At 41.4% G+C, this 17,450-nt stretch overlaps 1 protein-coding gene across 1 annotated transcript in view; it reads left to right on the plus strand.

The window, feature by feature from the left end:
• The window catches only part of ppm1h (protein phosphatase, Mg2+/Mn2+ dependent, 1H), a 237,750-nt gene extending 220,788 nt beyond the window's left edge, over positions 1-16,962 (plus strand). Inside the window, exon 10 of the mRNA XM_072268238.1 lies at positions 15,638-16,962. Within this exon, the coding sequence (XP_072124339.1) occupies positions 15,638-15,785 (148 nt within the window). The 3' untranslated portion in view covers positions 15,786-16,962. The remainder of the gene's footprint in view (positions 1-15,637) is intronic.
• The last annotated feature ends 488 nt before the right edge of the window (positions 16,963-17,450 follow it).

Raw genomic sequence — 17,450 nt, forward strand, 5'->3', positions numbered from 1 at the left:
TGATCAATGCCTCTCATCATCTTATACACCTCTATTAGATCACCTCTCATCCTCTGTCGCTCCAAGGAAAAAAGGCTGAGTTCACTCAACCTATTCTCATAAGGCACGCTCCCCAATCCAGGAAACATCCTTGTAAATCTCCTGTGCACCCTTTCTATGGCTTCCACATCCTTCCTGTAGTGAGGTGACCAGAACTGAGCGCAGTACTCCCAAGTGGGGTCTGACCAGGGTCCTATATAGCTGCAACATTATCTCTCGGCTCCTAAATTCAATTCCACGATTGATGAAGGCCAATACACTGTATGCCTTCTTATCCACAGAGTCAACCTGCACAGCTGCTTTGAGTGTCCTATGGACTTGGACCCCAAGATCCCTCTGATCCTGCACACTGCCAAGAGTCTTACCATTAATACTATATTCTGCCATCATGTTTGACCTACCAAAGTGAACCACTTCACACTTATCTGGGTTGAACTCCATCTGCCACTTCTCAGCCCAGTTTTATCCCACTGACAGCCCTCCACACTATCCACAACACCTCCAACCTTTGTGTCATCAACAAACTAACCCATCCCTCCACTTCCTCATCCAGGTCATTCATAAAAATCACGAACAGTAAGGGTCCCAGAACAGATCCCTGAGGTACACCACTGGTCACCGACCTCCATGCAGAATATGACCCGTCTACAACCACTCTTTGCCTTCTGTGGGCAAGCCAGTTCTGGATCCACAAAGCAATGTCCCCTTGGATCCCATGCCTCCTTACTTTCTCAAAGTCCTTAACATTCATAAAGCTTTTGAACTCTCTTTTGCATGAACTCAAGGACAATAATTTGCAATTCTCCAGGATACAGAATTTGAACATATCTGCTAGTTTCTGCATTTTCTCTATACAATGGTGCTAAATGACCTACCCCATAGTCTGAATCTGAGACTCTTTAATATAGAAACCTCGATCAGGGGAGACATTTCCCTATTGGAGTTTTGTAAGTTTCAATGAGATAACTTCTTGATCTACAAACCGCCAAAGAATACAGTTTCTCCTCAGACAGAAAATTTACCATCTCAAGACTAAGTCTAGGAAATATTGTGCTTTCTCTTTGCAAGTTTGTTTGATATTTTAGGTAAAGACAAGAACTGCACTTAATACTCCAGGTACAGGCTCACCAAGGTTCTATAAAATTGCAATAAGACTTTTTTTCTCTTGTGCTGAAATCCAGCCTACCATTCACTTTATTAATTGCTTCTTGTAACCTCATGTGAACTTATGGTGACTTGTGGACAACAACACAAGTGTCTGAATATCGACATTTCCCGATCTCTTATCATTTAAAAAATACTCTGCTTGTTGTACTGAAGTGGATGACCTCATAATTCTCCACATTATTTTCCATCTGCGTTATTTTCACCCACTCATTTCGCAGTGAAACCTATAGTCACATCCTACTCACAATGCCACGTAGTATTGTATCAGCACAAAACTAAGAAATATGACATTTGCTTCCCCTCAGCAAAGCCTTTATTAATTGGAGTTCAAGCATGAATGTTTGCATTACTCCACCAGTCATAGTCAGACAACCTGAAAAACACCGTGTTATTTCTCATGTCCTTTAACCAATTTCAATCCATACCGGCATTTAGCCCATCGAGCCTGCTCCTCCATTTCATCGTGGCTCCATTTCTCTCTCAACTCCATTCTCCTGCCTTCTCCCCATAACCTTTCACACCCTTACTAATCAAGAACCTGTCAACCTCCACCTTAAATGCACCCAATGATCTGGCTCCACAGATGCCTGTGGCAACGAATTCCACAGATTCACCACTCTCCTCTTCTTTGTTCTAAATGGATGCTCCTCTATTCTGAGGCTGTGCCCTCTGGCCCTAGACTTCCCCACCATAGGAAACATCCTTTCCAACCTTGTTAACCAACCATTCACATAGAACATAGAACATAGAATAGTACAGCACAGTACAGGCCCTTCAGCCCACAATGTTGTGCCGACCCTCAAACCCTGCCTCCCATATAAGCCCCCACCTTAGATTCCTCCATATACCTGTCTAGTAGTCTCTTAAACTTCACTAGTGTATCTGCCTCCACCACTGACTCAGGCAGTGCATTCCACGCACCAACCACTCTCTGAGTAAAAAACCTTCCTCTAATATCCCCCCTGAACTTCCCACCCCTTACCTTAAAGCCATGTCCTCTTGTATTGAGCAGTGGTGCCCTGGGGAAGAGGCGCTGGCTATCCACTCTATCTATTCCTCTTATTATCTTGAACACCTCTATCATGTCTCCTCTCATCCTCCTTCTCTCCAAAGAGTAAAGCCCTAGCTCCCTTAATCTCTGATCATAATACATACTTTCTAAACCAGGCAGCATCCTGGTAAATCTCCTCTGTACCCTTTCTAATGCTTCCACATCCTTCCTATAGTGAGGTGACCAGAACTGGACACAATACTCCACGTGAGGCCTAACCAGAGTTTTATGGAGCTGCATCATTACATCACGACTCTTAAACTCTATCCCGCGACTTATGAAAGCTAACACCCCATAAGCTTTCTTAACTACCCTATCCACCTGTGACGCAACTTTCAGGGATCTGTAGACATGGACCCTGAGATCCCTCTGCTCCTCCACACTACCAAGTATCCTGCCATTTACTTTGTACTCTGCCTTGGAGTTTGTCCTTCCAAAGTGTACCACCTCACACTTCTCCAGGTTGAACTCCATCTGCCACTTCTCAGCCCACCTCTGCATCCTATCAGTGTCTCTCTGCAATCTTTGACAATATCCTCTACACTATCTACAACACCACCAACCTTTGTGTTGTCTGCAAACTTGCCAACCCACCCTTCTAGCCCCCACATCCAGGTCATTAATAAAAATCACGAAAAGTAGAGGTCCCAGAACAGATTCTTGTGGGACACCACTAGTCACAATCCTCCAATCTGAATGTACTCCCTCCACCACCACCCTCTGCCTTCTGCAGGCAAGCCAATTCTGAATCCACCTGGCCAAACTTCCCTGGATCCCATGCCTTCTAACTTTCTGAATAAGCCTACCGTGTGGAACCTTGTCAAATGCCTTACTAAAATCCATATAGATCACATCCACTGCACTACCCTCATCTATATGCCTGGTCACCTCCTCAAAGAACTCTATCAGGCTTGTTAGACACGATCTGCCCTTCACAAAGCCATGCTGACTGTCCCTGATCAGACCATGATTCTCTAAATGCCTATAGATCCTATCTCTAAGAATCTTTTCCAACAGCTTTCTCACCACAGACGTAAGGCTCACTGGTCTATAATTACCCGGACTATCCCTACTACCTTTTTTGAACAAGGGAACAACATTCGCCTCCCTCCAATCCTCCGATACCATTCCCGTGGACAACAAGGGCATAAAGATCCTAGCCAGAGGCTCAGCAATCTCTTTTCTCGCCTCGTGGAGCAGCTGGGAAATATTCCGTCAGGCCCTGGGGACTTATCTGTCCTAATGTATTTTAACAACTCCAACACCTCCTCTCCTTTAATATCAGCATGCCCCAGAACATCAACCTCACTCATATTGTCCTCACCATCATCAAGTTCCCTTTCATTGGTGAATACTGAAGAGAAGTATTCATCGAGGACCTCGCTCACTTCCACAGCCTCCAGGCACATCTTCCCACCTTTATCTCTAATCGGTCCTACCTTCACTCCTGTCATCCTTTTTTTCTTCACATAATTGAAGAATGCCTTGGTGTTTTCCTTTACCCTACTCGCCAAGGCCTTCTCATGCCCCCTTCTTACTCTTATCAGCCCCTTCTTAAGCTCCTTTCTTGCTTCCCTATATTCCTCAATAGACCCAGCTGATCCTTGCTTCCTAAACCTCATGTATGCTGCCTTCTTCCTCCTGACTAGATTTTCCACCTCACTTGTCACCCATGGTTCCTTCACCCTACCATTCTTTATCTTCCTCACCGGGACAAATTTATCCCTTACATCCTGCAAGAGATCTCTAAACATCGACCACATGTCCATAGTACATTTCCCTGCAAAAACATCATCCCAATTCACACCCGCAAGTTCTAGCCTTATAGCCTCATAATTTGCCTTTCCCCAATTAAAAATTTTCCTGTCCTCTTTGATTCTATCCTTTTCCATGATAATTATAAAGGCCGGGGAGCGGTGGTCACTGTCCCCCAGATGCTCACCCACTGAGAGATCTGTGACCTGATCCGGTTCATTACCTAGTACTAGATCTAGTATGGTATTCCCCCTGGTCGGCCTGTCCACATACTGTGACAGGAATCCATCCTGGACACACTTAACAAATTCTGCCCCATCTAAACGCTTGGAACTAATCAGGTGCCAATCAATGTTAGGGAAGTTAAAGTCACCCATGATAACAACCCTGTTATTTTTGCACCTTTCCAAAATCTGCCTCCCAATCTGCTCCTCTGTATCTCTGCTGCTACCAGGGGGCCTATAGAATACCCCCATCCGGACTTATCAAAAGCTTTCTGAAAATCCAACTACCTGTTCTGTTAGTCACAACTCCAAAGTGTTCCAGTAGATTGGTCAAACATGTTTTTCCTTTCATAGAAATCTTAGCAGAGTGTTTTGCACACAAAATGCTGGAGCAACTCGGCAGGTCAGGCAGCGTCTATGGAGAGGAATAGATAGTCAACAGTTTGGGCCAAGACCCTTCATCAGGACACATCTGTTTATCCTCTCCATAGATCCTCCCTGTTCTAGCATGTTCTGTGTTTTACTCTGGATTTCCAGCATCAGCAGAATTTTTCATGCTTATGAGCTACTCAATCCTATTATTCTTCTGGATTCATCTCTTCCTGCGCTACTTTGACGACTGCATTGGTGCTGCTTCTTGCACCCATGCTGAGCTCATCAATTTCATCAACTTTGCCTCCAACTTAAATTCACTTGGTCCATTTCTGATGCCTCTATCCCTTTTCTCAACTCTTTGTCCACCAACATCTTTTATAAACGTACCAATTCCTACGGCTATCATAACTATACCTCTTCCCACCCTTTCTCCTGTATGAATGATAGTCCCTTTTCGCAGTACCTTCATCTCTGCCATATCTGTTCCCAGGGTGAGACTTCCCTTTCCAGGACATCAGAGATCTCCTCCTCCTCCTAAGAACAGCATTTCCTTTACTTCACCATTGATGCTGCCCTCACCTGCATCTCTTTCACCCTCCCGCTGCCTTAACAGTGATAGAGTTCCTCTTGTCCTTAACTATCACCCCATGAGCCTCTGTACCCTACACATTCTGCATAACTTCTGCCGTCTTAACAGGATCCTACCACCAAACACACCTTTATTCCCCCTACCCCACTCTCTACGGGGATTGCTCCCTCTGCAATTCCCTTGTCCATTCATCCCTCCCCAGTAATCTCTCTTCTGGCACTAATCCCTGCAAACCAGAGAAACTGCCCATTCACCTCCTTCCTCACCTCCATTCAGGACCCCAAACAGTCCTTCCAGGTGAAGCAACACTTTACTTGCGAATCCATTGGGGTCATTTGTTGTATCAGGGGCTCCTGATGTGGGTCCTCTATACTGGTGAGACCTGAGGTAAATTGGGAGACCATTTTGTCAAGCCCCTGTGCTCCATCTGCCAAAAGTAGGATTTCCTGGAGATCAATCATTTTAATTCTTTTGCCCATTCCTGTTCCGACATGTCCTCTTCCACCACAATGAGGCCAGTTCAGAGAGGAGGAGCAACACCTCGTATTCCATCTAGGAACCCACAACCAGGTGGCATGAACATTGCTTTCTCCTTCCGGTAATTTTTCCCCTCCCTTTTTCCTCTTCTTCTGTTCCCCACTCTGGCCTCTTATCTATTCTCCTCACCTGCCTATCACCTCCCTCAGAGCCCCTCCTTCTTTCCTTTCTCTCATGTTTGGATTCCTTCTTCACCAGCCCTTTACCCTTCCCACCCATGTGGCTTCACCTATCACCTTCTAGCTAGACCTCCTTCCTCTCCCCCAATTTTTTTTAATTTTGGTGTCTTCCCCTTTCCTTTCCAGTTCTGATAAAGGGTCTTGGACCAAATTGTCAACTGATTATTCATTTCCATAGATGCTGCCTTACCTGCTGAGCTCCTCCAGCATTTTGTGTGCATTACAGTGGATTCCCAGAATCTATTGTATTTACGATCTACTAAATCCTATTATTTAATCTGTATATTCATATTGCATCCTTCAACGACCTACTTCTGATGTTGTGTTAACAGATCAAGAAGTCCATCCTTTCCCCATTCTTTGCTCTCTTAAACAGTGGAGTCAGGTTTGCCACTCTCCACTCTACACAGAAACCATTTTAGAATTACGGAATTTTGAAAGGTGCCAACATTTAACTTTGGCTGATTTTTAACGATGTTTGTTAAAAGATCTTAACAAAGACCCTTCCACTGTCTCTAAATTTATATTGTACCCAATGAACAAAAATTTCCACTGATTTTTTTCACCTCCCCCCGCTGCCCAAAATCTCAACATCCTCAAATAATGTTGCTTTTATAATCTAACTTGTATTATTAAAAATGTAATCAATTCATGGAGGCCATGAATATGAATAGAGCTTACGCATTGATTCTAGATGGTTGGAATTGAGGTTATTGCACTAAACTAGATAATAACATATGTCCGCACTCAATTTAACTTGAAAGGAACTTTAAGCAGGATGTGAAACATTTGAATGATGACTAATTTCAGTCTTTGTTTTAAGTGTGTGCACAAATGATGAAAAATGAAAGTTCAACAATTGAATAAAATGAGGTCACGCCAGTAATTTTTTTTGAATAGTACAGGGTAAATTTTATTTTATTGAGTAACACAGTGTGGAGTTGGCCCTTCCAGCCCTTTGAGCCACACTGCCTCAGCAACTCCCGACAAACCCGATTAACCCGAAGCTAATCACGGGACAATTTACAACAACCAATTAACCTACCCAGTATGTCTTTGGACTGTGGGAGGAAATTGGAGGACCTGGAGAAAACTCTCACACTCCACAGAGGGCATGTATAGATACTTACAGAACGGCTCTGGAATGCCCCGAGCGGAAATAGCATTGCGCTGGCTGCTACACTTCTGTGGTGCCCAAGGAGCTTGGAGAACTGTAATAACTGAATGTGCTAAAACTTGCAATATTCTGTTGTAGCAGCCATTGCTGTTAGTTCAGGGTAAACTACTTTCATGTCTTTGCAGTTTCTCTATCTCTTATTTGCCTTATACCCAGCAGCAGATGCTAGGATTGTACTCTAAAGAACTGACAAGTGGCTTCTTCAGTGTCGAAGAGCTTTCTGATTTTATGATTACTGAGCCTTCCAAAAATATGCAAAATGCATTTGAATCCTGCAATTATTTGCAGTAGATTCAGATTGATTTAGTTATCACAAGTACATTGAAGCATACAATGAAATGCACCGTTTGCATCTACAACTATTACCACCTGACCATGTGCTGGGGACAGCCCAGAAGTGTCTCCACACCTTCCAGTACAAATATAGCATGCCCCCAATGCTCAGCAGAACAAAACAACAACAGCAAAGCAAGCCCCTTTCCTTCCTCCCTCTTACCCACCCAATGTGCCCATCCTAATCTAGTGAAAGCTCTCTCCCTCTTGTTCAAATTAAGGTTTTAAGTTCAAAAGTATCCTCGTGGATTCACACTGTGGTTACATACCAAGGTAACAGATTGGTAAAATTGCCCAGTACCTCCTTTTCCATTATGGCAAGCAGAGGTTATAGGGTTTCAGATTAAGGGTTCAACGGAGCTTCAAGTTAGGAATGATGTCTTTGTGAAGGTTTGATTTTGCAGTCCATCCCCCTGCCCCCCATAGTCGTAAATCAAAAAGATAAATGATGCCAATTCTGTTAAGTATGCAGGCAAGTCACTGACACACAAAAAAATTGTAGTTTATGGGGAACTGTGAAATAATCCGTTACCACCAAGCACATGAAAAAACACCTGTCATATTTAATTTCGTCCCATGCTCGTTGTTCACCTGTAGTTTTTAATTATGTGTGATCACAAGCTGTTTAGTTGTATGACTGCAATGTAGCTAGTAAAATGAACAATAATCAGCATTGTGATCTATTTGTATCTGTGATAAAGTAACAGATGGTCAGTGATAAGTTACTGAAGTGTAAATTCCAGTGTTGGCTTAAAGTAACATCTTTGCTCTCAGCTGGACCAGACAAATACTGCTTTTATATCCAGTTATTTTTATCTGTAATTAACACTGCACAAAATAACTTGCAAAAGATTTGCAAGTTTTCTTACAGTTGCATGGATCAACCATTGCAGGAAATTTTTACATGACCTGAGAATTGCATGACACTTTAAATGTTTGTTTTATATAACATCCACATCAAACACAAACCACAATTCTCAACACAAGTAACCAACGTTTGGCAGTCAAAACAACTGACGGGCACAGTGGAAAAAGTAAAGTGTTTTGACAAGACAGCATTGGTGTTCAGCAAGCCAACAATGTGCTGCCAACTTCCATTCTTTTTTTATTGTTACAATTTGTAACAGTGTTGTAACTTGAAACTTTGACAATATAAGTACCTTGAAGCTCTAAAATGCTTCAAAGTAAAGGTCATGGTACATTTATTATTTAGGCAATTTATGGATTAAATTCATTAACATATAATTACAGGATATTCCACAATTATGTTTACTTAGATTTCAAAATTATATTAGCATATATAACAGAAAATTCCTGCTGCGCATCAATGAAGGCTATGTGCGTGGGAGCATTTCAGTTACTGTGCAACCATGCACATGCAAGGCATAGAGGGACAGTGCTTGTGCATTAAAAATTGCTGCCATAATTGGAACCAGGAGTAACTGAGAGTCCAACAGGAAACTGGCTTTGCCACTTCTAGGTACATTTCAAGTTCAAGTTCATTGTTATTCAACCATACTACTACTACTACTACTACTACTACTACTACAACATCGTCTCAGGCCTAGGGGGCCGGTGTCGGGCACGATGACAGACTCTCCACTTCTCCCTCCCTTCATCAGTGTGTTCAGTTCATCTACATTAGCCACGCTGCTGTCTTCTAGGAGCGTGTTAACCATAGGCTTGGGCGGGCCCCCAGGGTTCATCCTCCCATGCTTGGGCTCCCATATGACTAGGTAGCTCAGGGTGGCGTAGACAGTGCCCCGCTCATTGCAGTCTTCTCGCCTCGATTTTAGTGGTGAGCATCGGTAGGTTGTCATAGAGCTCAATGTTCGTTATGTGCTGTTGCCAACTCACGTCAAGAGCCATCCGGAGCATTCATGTATAGCAACTATACACATGTATACCGCCAAACAAAACAATGTTCCTCCAGACCAAGGTGCACAACATAGTACATATAACACTAAGTAATATTGCCACAATTAAATTAACAAATAATAAGGTCTATTTATGTTACAATTTAAAAAAGTAACAGTAAAATGCTACTGGCATCTCATACATAATTAGACCTAGGTAGTGGCAGGGAGTTCAGCAGTCTAAAAGCCTGGGGGAAGAAGCTGTTTGCCACCCTACGAGTTCTTGTCCTAATGCCACAGTAACTCCTACCTGATTGTAAGGGGTTAAAGACATTGTTGGATGGGCAGGATCACTAACAATGCTAAGGGCCCAGTGTACACAGCGCTTCTGGTAAATGCCTCTAATGAATGGAAGAGAGAACCAGGTAATCCCTAGCAGTCCATTGCTTGTTGGATGGTTGTACTGTGTCAGACAAAGAAATAATGTATAGTGCACTGCTGCTGCATCTAGTGATTGAAATTGGTTGGTAAATGTGACCCTTCAACATTATTTTTTTCCCAGTTACAATAGAGCAAACTATAAAAGGTTGATAGAGGCAGATGGATCGGGGATATTTAAGAAGATTGGTGGAGTTGTGGACAGGGTAGAGGGTTATCTTACGTTACAGTGGGACATTGGTAGAATGCAGGGTTGGGCTGAGAAGTCAGGATATAGGGTAAATGACAGGATTCTTAACAGTTTGGAGGAAAATGGGGATTTTAAGGTCCACGTCCATAGATCCCTCAAAGATTCCAGGTGTTTATAGTGTGGTTAAGAAGGCATATAGTAATTAAGTTCAAGAGCTGTGAGGTAATGTTGTAGCTCTATAAAACTCTGGCTAGATCACACTTGGAGTATTCTGTTTAATTCTGGTCGCCTCATTATAAGAAGGATGGGGAAACTACAGAGAAAGTGCAGAAGAGATTTACCAGGATGCTCCCTGGATTAGAGAGCAGGCCTTATGACCTCTGCCTCCTTGCCCTGTCTCTCCTCCATTTCTTGCAATGATGGCATTAAATATATGTGCCTTGCTGTTTGACAGCTTGCCCAAGAGGAAATAGTTCTCTCTAGATAGTCTTTCTACACCCCACATAATTTTATTTATTTTAGTTGTCTCCTCAGCCGCTTCACTTCTTAAAGAAAAATAAGCCTACCCTATTCATTTTTTGCTTTCATAGCTGCGATTTCACTGTCTCAGCAGCATCCTATCGGGGTCTGCGTCCACAGAGCCCTCAAAGTAGCTGTGAAAACTAATAGAGTTGGTAAAAGATAAAGTGTTTTAGCCTTCATTATTCGGAAATTGGGTTCAAGAGTTCAGAGGAGATTTACCAGAGTGCTGCCTGAATTAGAGAGCGTGTCTTGCAAGGACAGGATGAGCAAGCTAAGGCTTTTCTCTTTGAAGCAAAGGAGGATGAGAGGTGACTTGATAGAAGTGTATAAAATGCTAGGAGGCATTGCCCATGCCTTTAGCCCAGGATGGAAATGAGTAATACGAGAGGCATGATTTTAAGGTGTGGGGGGGGGGCGTGGTTTACACACAGAGAGTGGTTGGTGCGTGGAACACACTGCCAGGAGAGGTGGTAAAGAGGGACATTTAAGAAACTCTTGATAGGCACGTGGCTCTTTGGGAGGAAATGGTCAGACTGATCTTCGAATATGTTACGGGTCGAAACAACATCGGAGGCCGAAGGGCCAATACTGTACTGTTCTAAATCTGACAATTAAAGATCATAATCTTTTAAAGATTCTTAATTTTTCATTTTTCTGTTTAATATTTCACGTTTTCATCTTTAAGTACAATATTGTCACCAACCCAGCCTTTTGTGAAGATTCACAAATTATTTATAGAGAACTTTAGCTACATCCTTAACTTCCATACAGAAGTTACCATTTCTTAAAAAAACTATACTTTTCTTTAATTATTCTCATGCTCTTTGTGTACTTTTGACTTTACCTACATTTCCAGCCTGGTTCAGTGAGGACCAGATGCCTCAGCTTGCAGCCAATTGCCAGGGAAGTCTTCATGAGTTTTGACAATGCAGTCAAAAATACAGTTTTGCAGTTACAGACTATCAAATCCTTTACTAAAAATAGTGTTTAATTAGTCATATTGCTACATTTGTTATGATGGATACCTGGGGTCAGTTTGTTCCAAGCAAGCTCTCACAAGCTAATTGACCAGTTTTGTGCAATGTTGCTTGAAGCACGAATGTAATTCCCACTCCTTTCCCACCCTGGTCATTCTCTCTTCTCTCCCCTCCCATCAGGTATAAGATACAAAAGCTTGAACTACCAAGGCTCAAGGCCAGCTTCTATTCCACTGTTACCAGATTTTTGAACAGATCTTTCATATGCTAAAAGATGAACTCTTATCTCCAAACTACACACAGAGGCCACCTTATGAGGTACTGGGGGTTCATGGTCCATCCATTTCAAGGTTCGACATTTTGTGCATTCAGAGATGCTCTTCTGTACACCACCGTTGTAATGTGTGGTTGAGTTACTGTTGCCTTCCTGTCAGCTTGAACCAGTCTGGCCATTCTCCTCTGACCTCTCTCGTTAACAAGGCATATTCACCCACAGAACTGCCGCTCACTAGATGTTTTTTGTTTGTTGTACCGTCCTCTGAAAATTCTAGAGACTGTTATGTGTGAAAATCCCAGGAGATCAGTAGTTGTTGAGATATTCAAACCAGCCTGTCTGGCACCAACAATCATTCCGCGGTCAAAGTCACTTAGATCATGTTTCTTTCCCATTCTGATGTTTGCTGTAAACAACAACTGAACCTCTTGACCATGTCTGTATGCTTTAATGCATTGAGTTGCTGCCACATGATCGGCTGAGTAGGTATTTGCATTAACAAGCGGGTCTACCTAATAAAGTGGCCACTGAGTGTATTTCAGCTTGGCCCTTGCACTTTCTATGTCTGTCTATGCTGCACGCTCTCTGTAAGTCTAACACTATTTTCCTCATGTTCTTTTCCTAGTTACGACCTCAATCTACTTCTGTCATAATCATCTTTCTGGTTGCATGCAAACAAATGTTTTTCATTGTAATTTGGTACATATAACCCTAAAGGTTACATTACAGCTTGAGTCAGTGGTGAGGAAGGCAAATTCAATGTTCACACTCATTTTGAGAAGATTAGAATACAAAAGCAAGGATGTAATGCTAAGGCTTTATAAGGGATTGGTCAGACCGCATTTGGAGTAATGTGAGCAGTTGTTAGGCCCCTTCAAAGGATGTGCTGGCATTAGAGAGGGTACAGGTGAGGCTCACAAGAATGATTCCAAGAATGAAAAGGTTATCATATGAAGAGTGTTTGATGGCTCTGGGCCTGTACTTGCTGAAGTTTAGAAGAATGAGGGGGATCTCGTTGAAACCTATCGAGTATTGAAAGGCCTAGGAGAGTGAAAGTGGAGACGATGAGTGGTTGTGAAGAGAATGCTTCCTCTAGTGGGGGAGTCTACGGCCAGAGGGCACAGCCTCAGAATTGAGGGATGTCCATTTAGAACAAAGATGAGGATAACATTCTTTCGCCAGAGGGTGGTGAATCTGTGGAATTTATCGAAGAGATGGGGTATATTTAAGGCAGTGGTTAATGGGTTCTTGATTAATCTTAGGGCATCAAAGGAAATGTGGAGAAGTTAGAGAATGGTGTTAGAGGGATTATAAATCAGCCATGAAGGAATGGTGGAACAGACACGAAGGGCCGAATGGCTTAATTCTGCTCTTATGGCTTACAGTCTTATGAACAATAATAATAAATAATTTCAGATATTGGGGATAGCTCCCCAATTTTTCTACGAAATAATATCACATGACCTTGCAAGGACTTCTGATGAAGCAAATGGAACGTCCGTTTAATATACAAATATTGTACATCGAACAATGAACTGTACTCTCATTATCGCAGGGGGTTGGCTGACTGGATACTTCTGCCCAGGTCTCTGAAAAGGCAAAGTAAATGTATTACCCAAGTAGGTATATGTCACATATACTATGTTGAGATTCATTATCTTGCAGGCATACAACAGTTTATGACAACTATACCTGAAGGGGGATTTAAACCACTCATTTTCGTTTATGAAAACTATACCTGAAGGGGGATTTAAACCGCTAATTTTCGTTTATGAAAATTATACCTGAAGGGGGATTTAAACCGCTCACTTTCGCTTATGAAAACTATACCTGAAGGGGGATTTAAACCGCTCACTTTCGTTTATGAAAACTATACCTGAAGGAGGATTTAAACCGCTCCCTTTCATACTCTTGAGGTGAGAGTACGAACAATGCAGGAGTTACTTAAAAGCACTTCACAAGAATATGTCTTGTCGAATGCCCCAGTGTTAGACCAAGCAGCAAGGGGAACAGAAACCTCAACATCTATTTCCTGTTTGAAACATTGGAAAGTAAAAGGCTGGGATATGTGGGCAGTCAGGAATTATGTAAAAGACCCTGACATTACATGTCTAAAGCTCTGGGCTGGAGGCTTGAATTCTAGTTTGTTATTTTTTTCAGTGAGAAATTTTCTTTGAAATCTAATAGAACACGGGAACACGCCCTTCAGCTCAATATGGTGACAAATTAATTAATGTAGTAATTAAATGCCTAAGTAAACTAACCTCTTCTGACTATACCACGTCCATATCCAAGAGCCATTTAAATGCCCTTCTTGCATTTTCATCCACTACCAGCCTGACAGCGCATTCCAGGCCATGAGGAAAAAGGTGCTCCACACATCTCCTTTGAACTTCATTTCAAATGCTTGCCCTCAAGTATTAGACATTTTGACCCTGAGGGGAGAGACACTGACTCTCCATCATATAAACTTCTATCAGATCTCCCCTATTAGGACCCAGAGAAAACATCCAAGTTGTCCATCCTGTCCTTATAGCACATGTTCCTTTTAAACCTCTTCTGTTATCTCTCCAAAACCCCCACATCTTTCCCAGCACTTAATGTAACAGTCCAAATACAGCGTGACCAGCCTTCTCTCCAGTGCTTCGTAATGAAGGCAAGAATGCCATACACATTCTCTAGCACCCAGTCAACCTGTGCAGCCACTTTCAAGGACCCCGAGATTGGTCTGCATTTCAACAATATTAAGGATTTTGTCCTTAGTAATGTATTGTCCCTGTACATATTGGTAAGGAATAAATAGAGAGCAAGAAGTTTGTTTTCTGAACCATTCTGAGAAGAGAAATTCATTGATCTTCTATGCTTCCTGAATTTACTGTGAATGCCCACAAGAAAACAAATCTCAGGGTTGTATATGGTGACATGCATGTATTTTTATTATAAATTTACTTTGAACGTTTGAAGTTTGGTTCAGTGATTTCTCTGTATGTTTTTGTGATGTTGCTGAGAAAATGTAGTTTGACAATTTAAGTCTAGGTACTTCCCACACAGTACAACAGTTGACCTTGAGAAAACCTGGCACAAGTCATGAAACACTTGACACAAACAAAAGATACAGTGAGAGAGCCCCATTGTTACAATCCTAGGTTACACTATTGTACAGTTAAATAGTGTATGGTATAAGGCCAATCTTCAAAACCCAGGCGTTCTGTCCAAGTAGCCAGGAAGGTGTGTAAATTGTAACACCTTACAGTTAACAATATCGGGAGTATTAATGAATTTGATAGAGTAAAGCTGGTAAATGTGTATGAGCAGCCTGTTTTACATCTTTCCCTAGTTTGACTTCCATTGAAGAAGAAAGGACAGTGGCAGAGCCACTGGGTTGTAAACTCACCCAGCTCCATCATAGGCACTAGCCTCCCTACCATCGAGGACACCTTCAAAAGATGAAGCCTCAAAAAGGGGGCATTCATTATTAAGGACCCGCATCACCCAGGGCAAGCCCTCTTCTCATTGCTACCATCAGGAAGGAGGAACAGGTGTCTAAAGACACACATTCAAGGTTTTAGAAACAGCTTCATCCCCTCCACTGTCACATTTCTGAACAGACTATGAAACCATGAATGCTACTTCACTATTCTTGTTCTCTTTTTGCTCTACGTACTTAATTTATATACTATAAATTACAATTAAAAATATATATTTTGTCTTGCATTTTACTGCTGCCGCAAAATAACAAATTTCACAACATATGTCTGTGATTCTGATAATAGCTTGCAGTTAGCATCTGTACTAGGGTATTAATGAAATCTCGGAAAATTAAATAAAAGGTATATTAAATTTGCAAGGTAATAATTCAGTGTTTTATAGCTTTAGGAATACTTCAAAGACAGATCTTCATCTTGTGGTAATTATTAAAGCTATGTAATTCACATTTACATTTATCCTTTACAGATACACTTTGGCAGCCCAGGACCTGGTGATGAGAGCTAGGGGAGTTCTGAAGGACCGAGGATGGAGGATATCAAATGACAGGCTTGGTTCAGGCGATGACATCTCTGTCTATGTCATTCCACTTTTGCAAGGGAATAAGTGGACATGATAATGAATACAACACATTCGGGGTAGCATTTGTGTTGCTGGCCTCATAATGATATTGATGGAAGATTTCCTTTGTTTTGGTTACTTGTAGCAAAGGTTATCTATGCAGTTTTACTACAAATAGAAAACAAATGGAAATCATTATGGTGACTAGAAAGTGAGGCAGAAGTACCAGAAATGATTCAAGACCGTCTTATGAAAAGAGAGGAGATTAATAAACTGTAAATCAGCAGATTCTGTTTTCAGTCCAACTTTCACAATTCAGTTTCTGTTGTTTATTTTTTCCCTGCAATCAAGTAAATATCCTGTATAAATCTAAAAGTATATTTATCAAAATCACTAGCCTTTATGTTATGAAAATTTTGATGTATATTTTCTAAGTGCTGTAACATTGGTGGAGAAGAAATTCTTTATTTGCTCTGTGTTTAGCATTCCTCATATAATCCGTATGGCAATCCCTAATGGAAAGTAATATAATAATGTTTCAATTTTTAAGGCTTTGTTTAAAAATGAGATGCATTAGTCATCAAAGTTGGTTGAAAAGTGAATCAGAGCACCAACTGTTGTATATACATGTAGGACAAGATTATGTGAAACTGCTGGTTATTTTTGTAAAATGATTTTCTTTGAGTATTGAGTAGAGACTAGTTAACATTTCCTACAGACTTTCATAAATTTGTCTGTTGTAATTGTCAGCATATTGCACTTATGATGAAAACAAATTTGATTGCACAGTTCTGTTCTTGGGTTCTTCCACTGGTTATATTGCTTGGCAAGAGTCAAAATGCTGCAATAATCACACATCACTCATGCCAATCTCCTACTGAAGCAGCATTAATAGATTAAGGTATTCTGCAAGAGTCATGTTCATCTCATGGAAGTATTTCAAGTTTGATCTATGCTATTCTGAAATAATTCATAGGTGCCAAGACAAGATATTAATTTTAAAAATTAATTTCTCAGACTGAAATGTGAACCATTTTTATTCCAAAGCAATGTTACATTCAACCATACTTGATGTTTTATTTCTGTGTTTTATAAGTACTGTATAAGGCGGCTGGATTGAAGATGTAAACAGCTTCAAGTACTGCGCTGTATTTGACATGAAGGTGAACTGTAAAAGGAAGTTGATGTTGCACTGTACAGTAATTAAATTTGCTTCATGTTTAAACATTTAAGTCACTTTTCTTTTTCCAGTTCACACAAATGCCAGTGAAACTTTCAAAAGTCATCTTCCCTCTTCTCAAAGAATGAAAAATCAACAAGAATCAGAGACGTACATAGTACAGGAGCAGGCCGTTTGCCCCACAATGTTTATTTGAACCAATTAAATTAATCAAATGGCTAACTAAACTAATCCCTTCTATCTAGTCTATATTACACCGTTTCCAACATACGGGTGCCCATTGAAACATCTCTTAACAGTCCATCATGTATCTGTCTCTACCATCAACATTCCAGGCACCCTCCACTTTGTGGGAAAAAACCTTCCCATCACCTCTCCTTTGAAATTACCCCCTCTCACCTTAAATGCATGCCCTCTGGTATTAGACAATTCAACCCTGGGATGAAGATACTGGCTGCCTACTCTATGCCTCTCATAATCTTATAAACCTCAATCAGATACAAACTGCCGCTGCACCGTAGCACAGTGGTTAGCGTAAAT

This window comes from Mobula birostris, chromosome 9 (genome assembly GCF_030028105.1).
Source record: "Mobula birostris isolate sMobBir1 chromosome 9, sMobBir1.hap1, whole genome shotgun sequence".
Classification (NCBI taxonomy): domain Eukaryota; kingdom Metazoa; phylum Chordata; class Chondrichthyes; order Myliobatiformes; family Myliobatidae; genus Mobula; species Mobula birostris.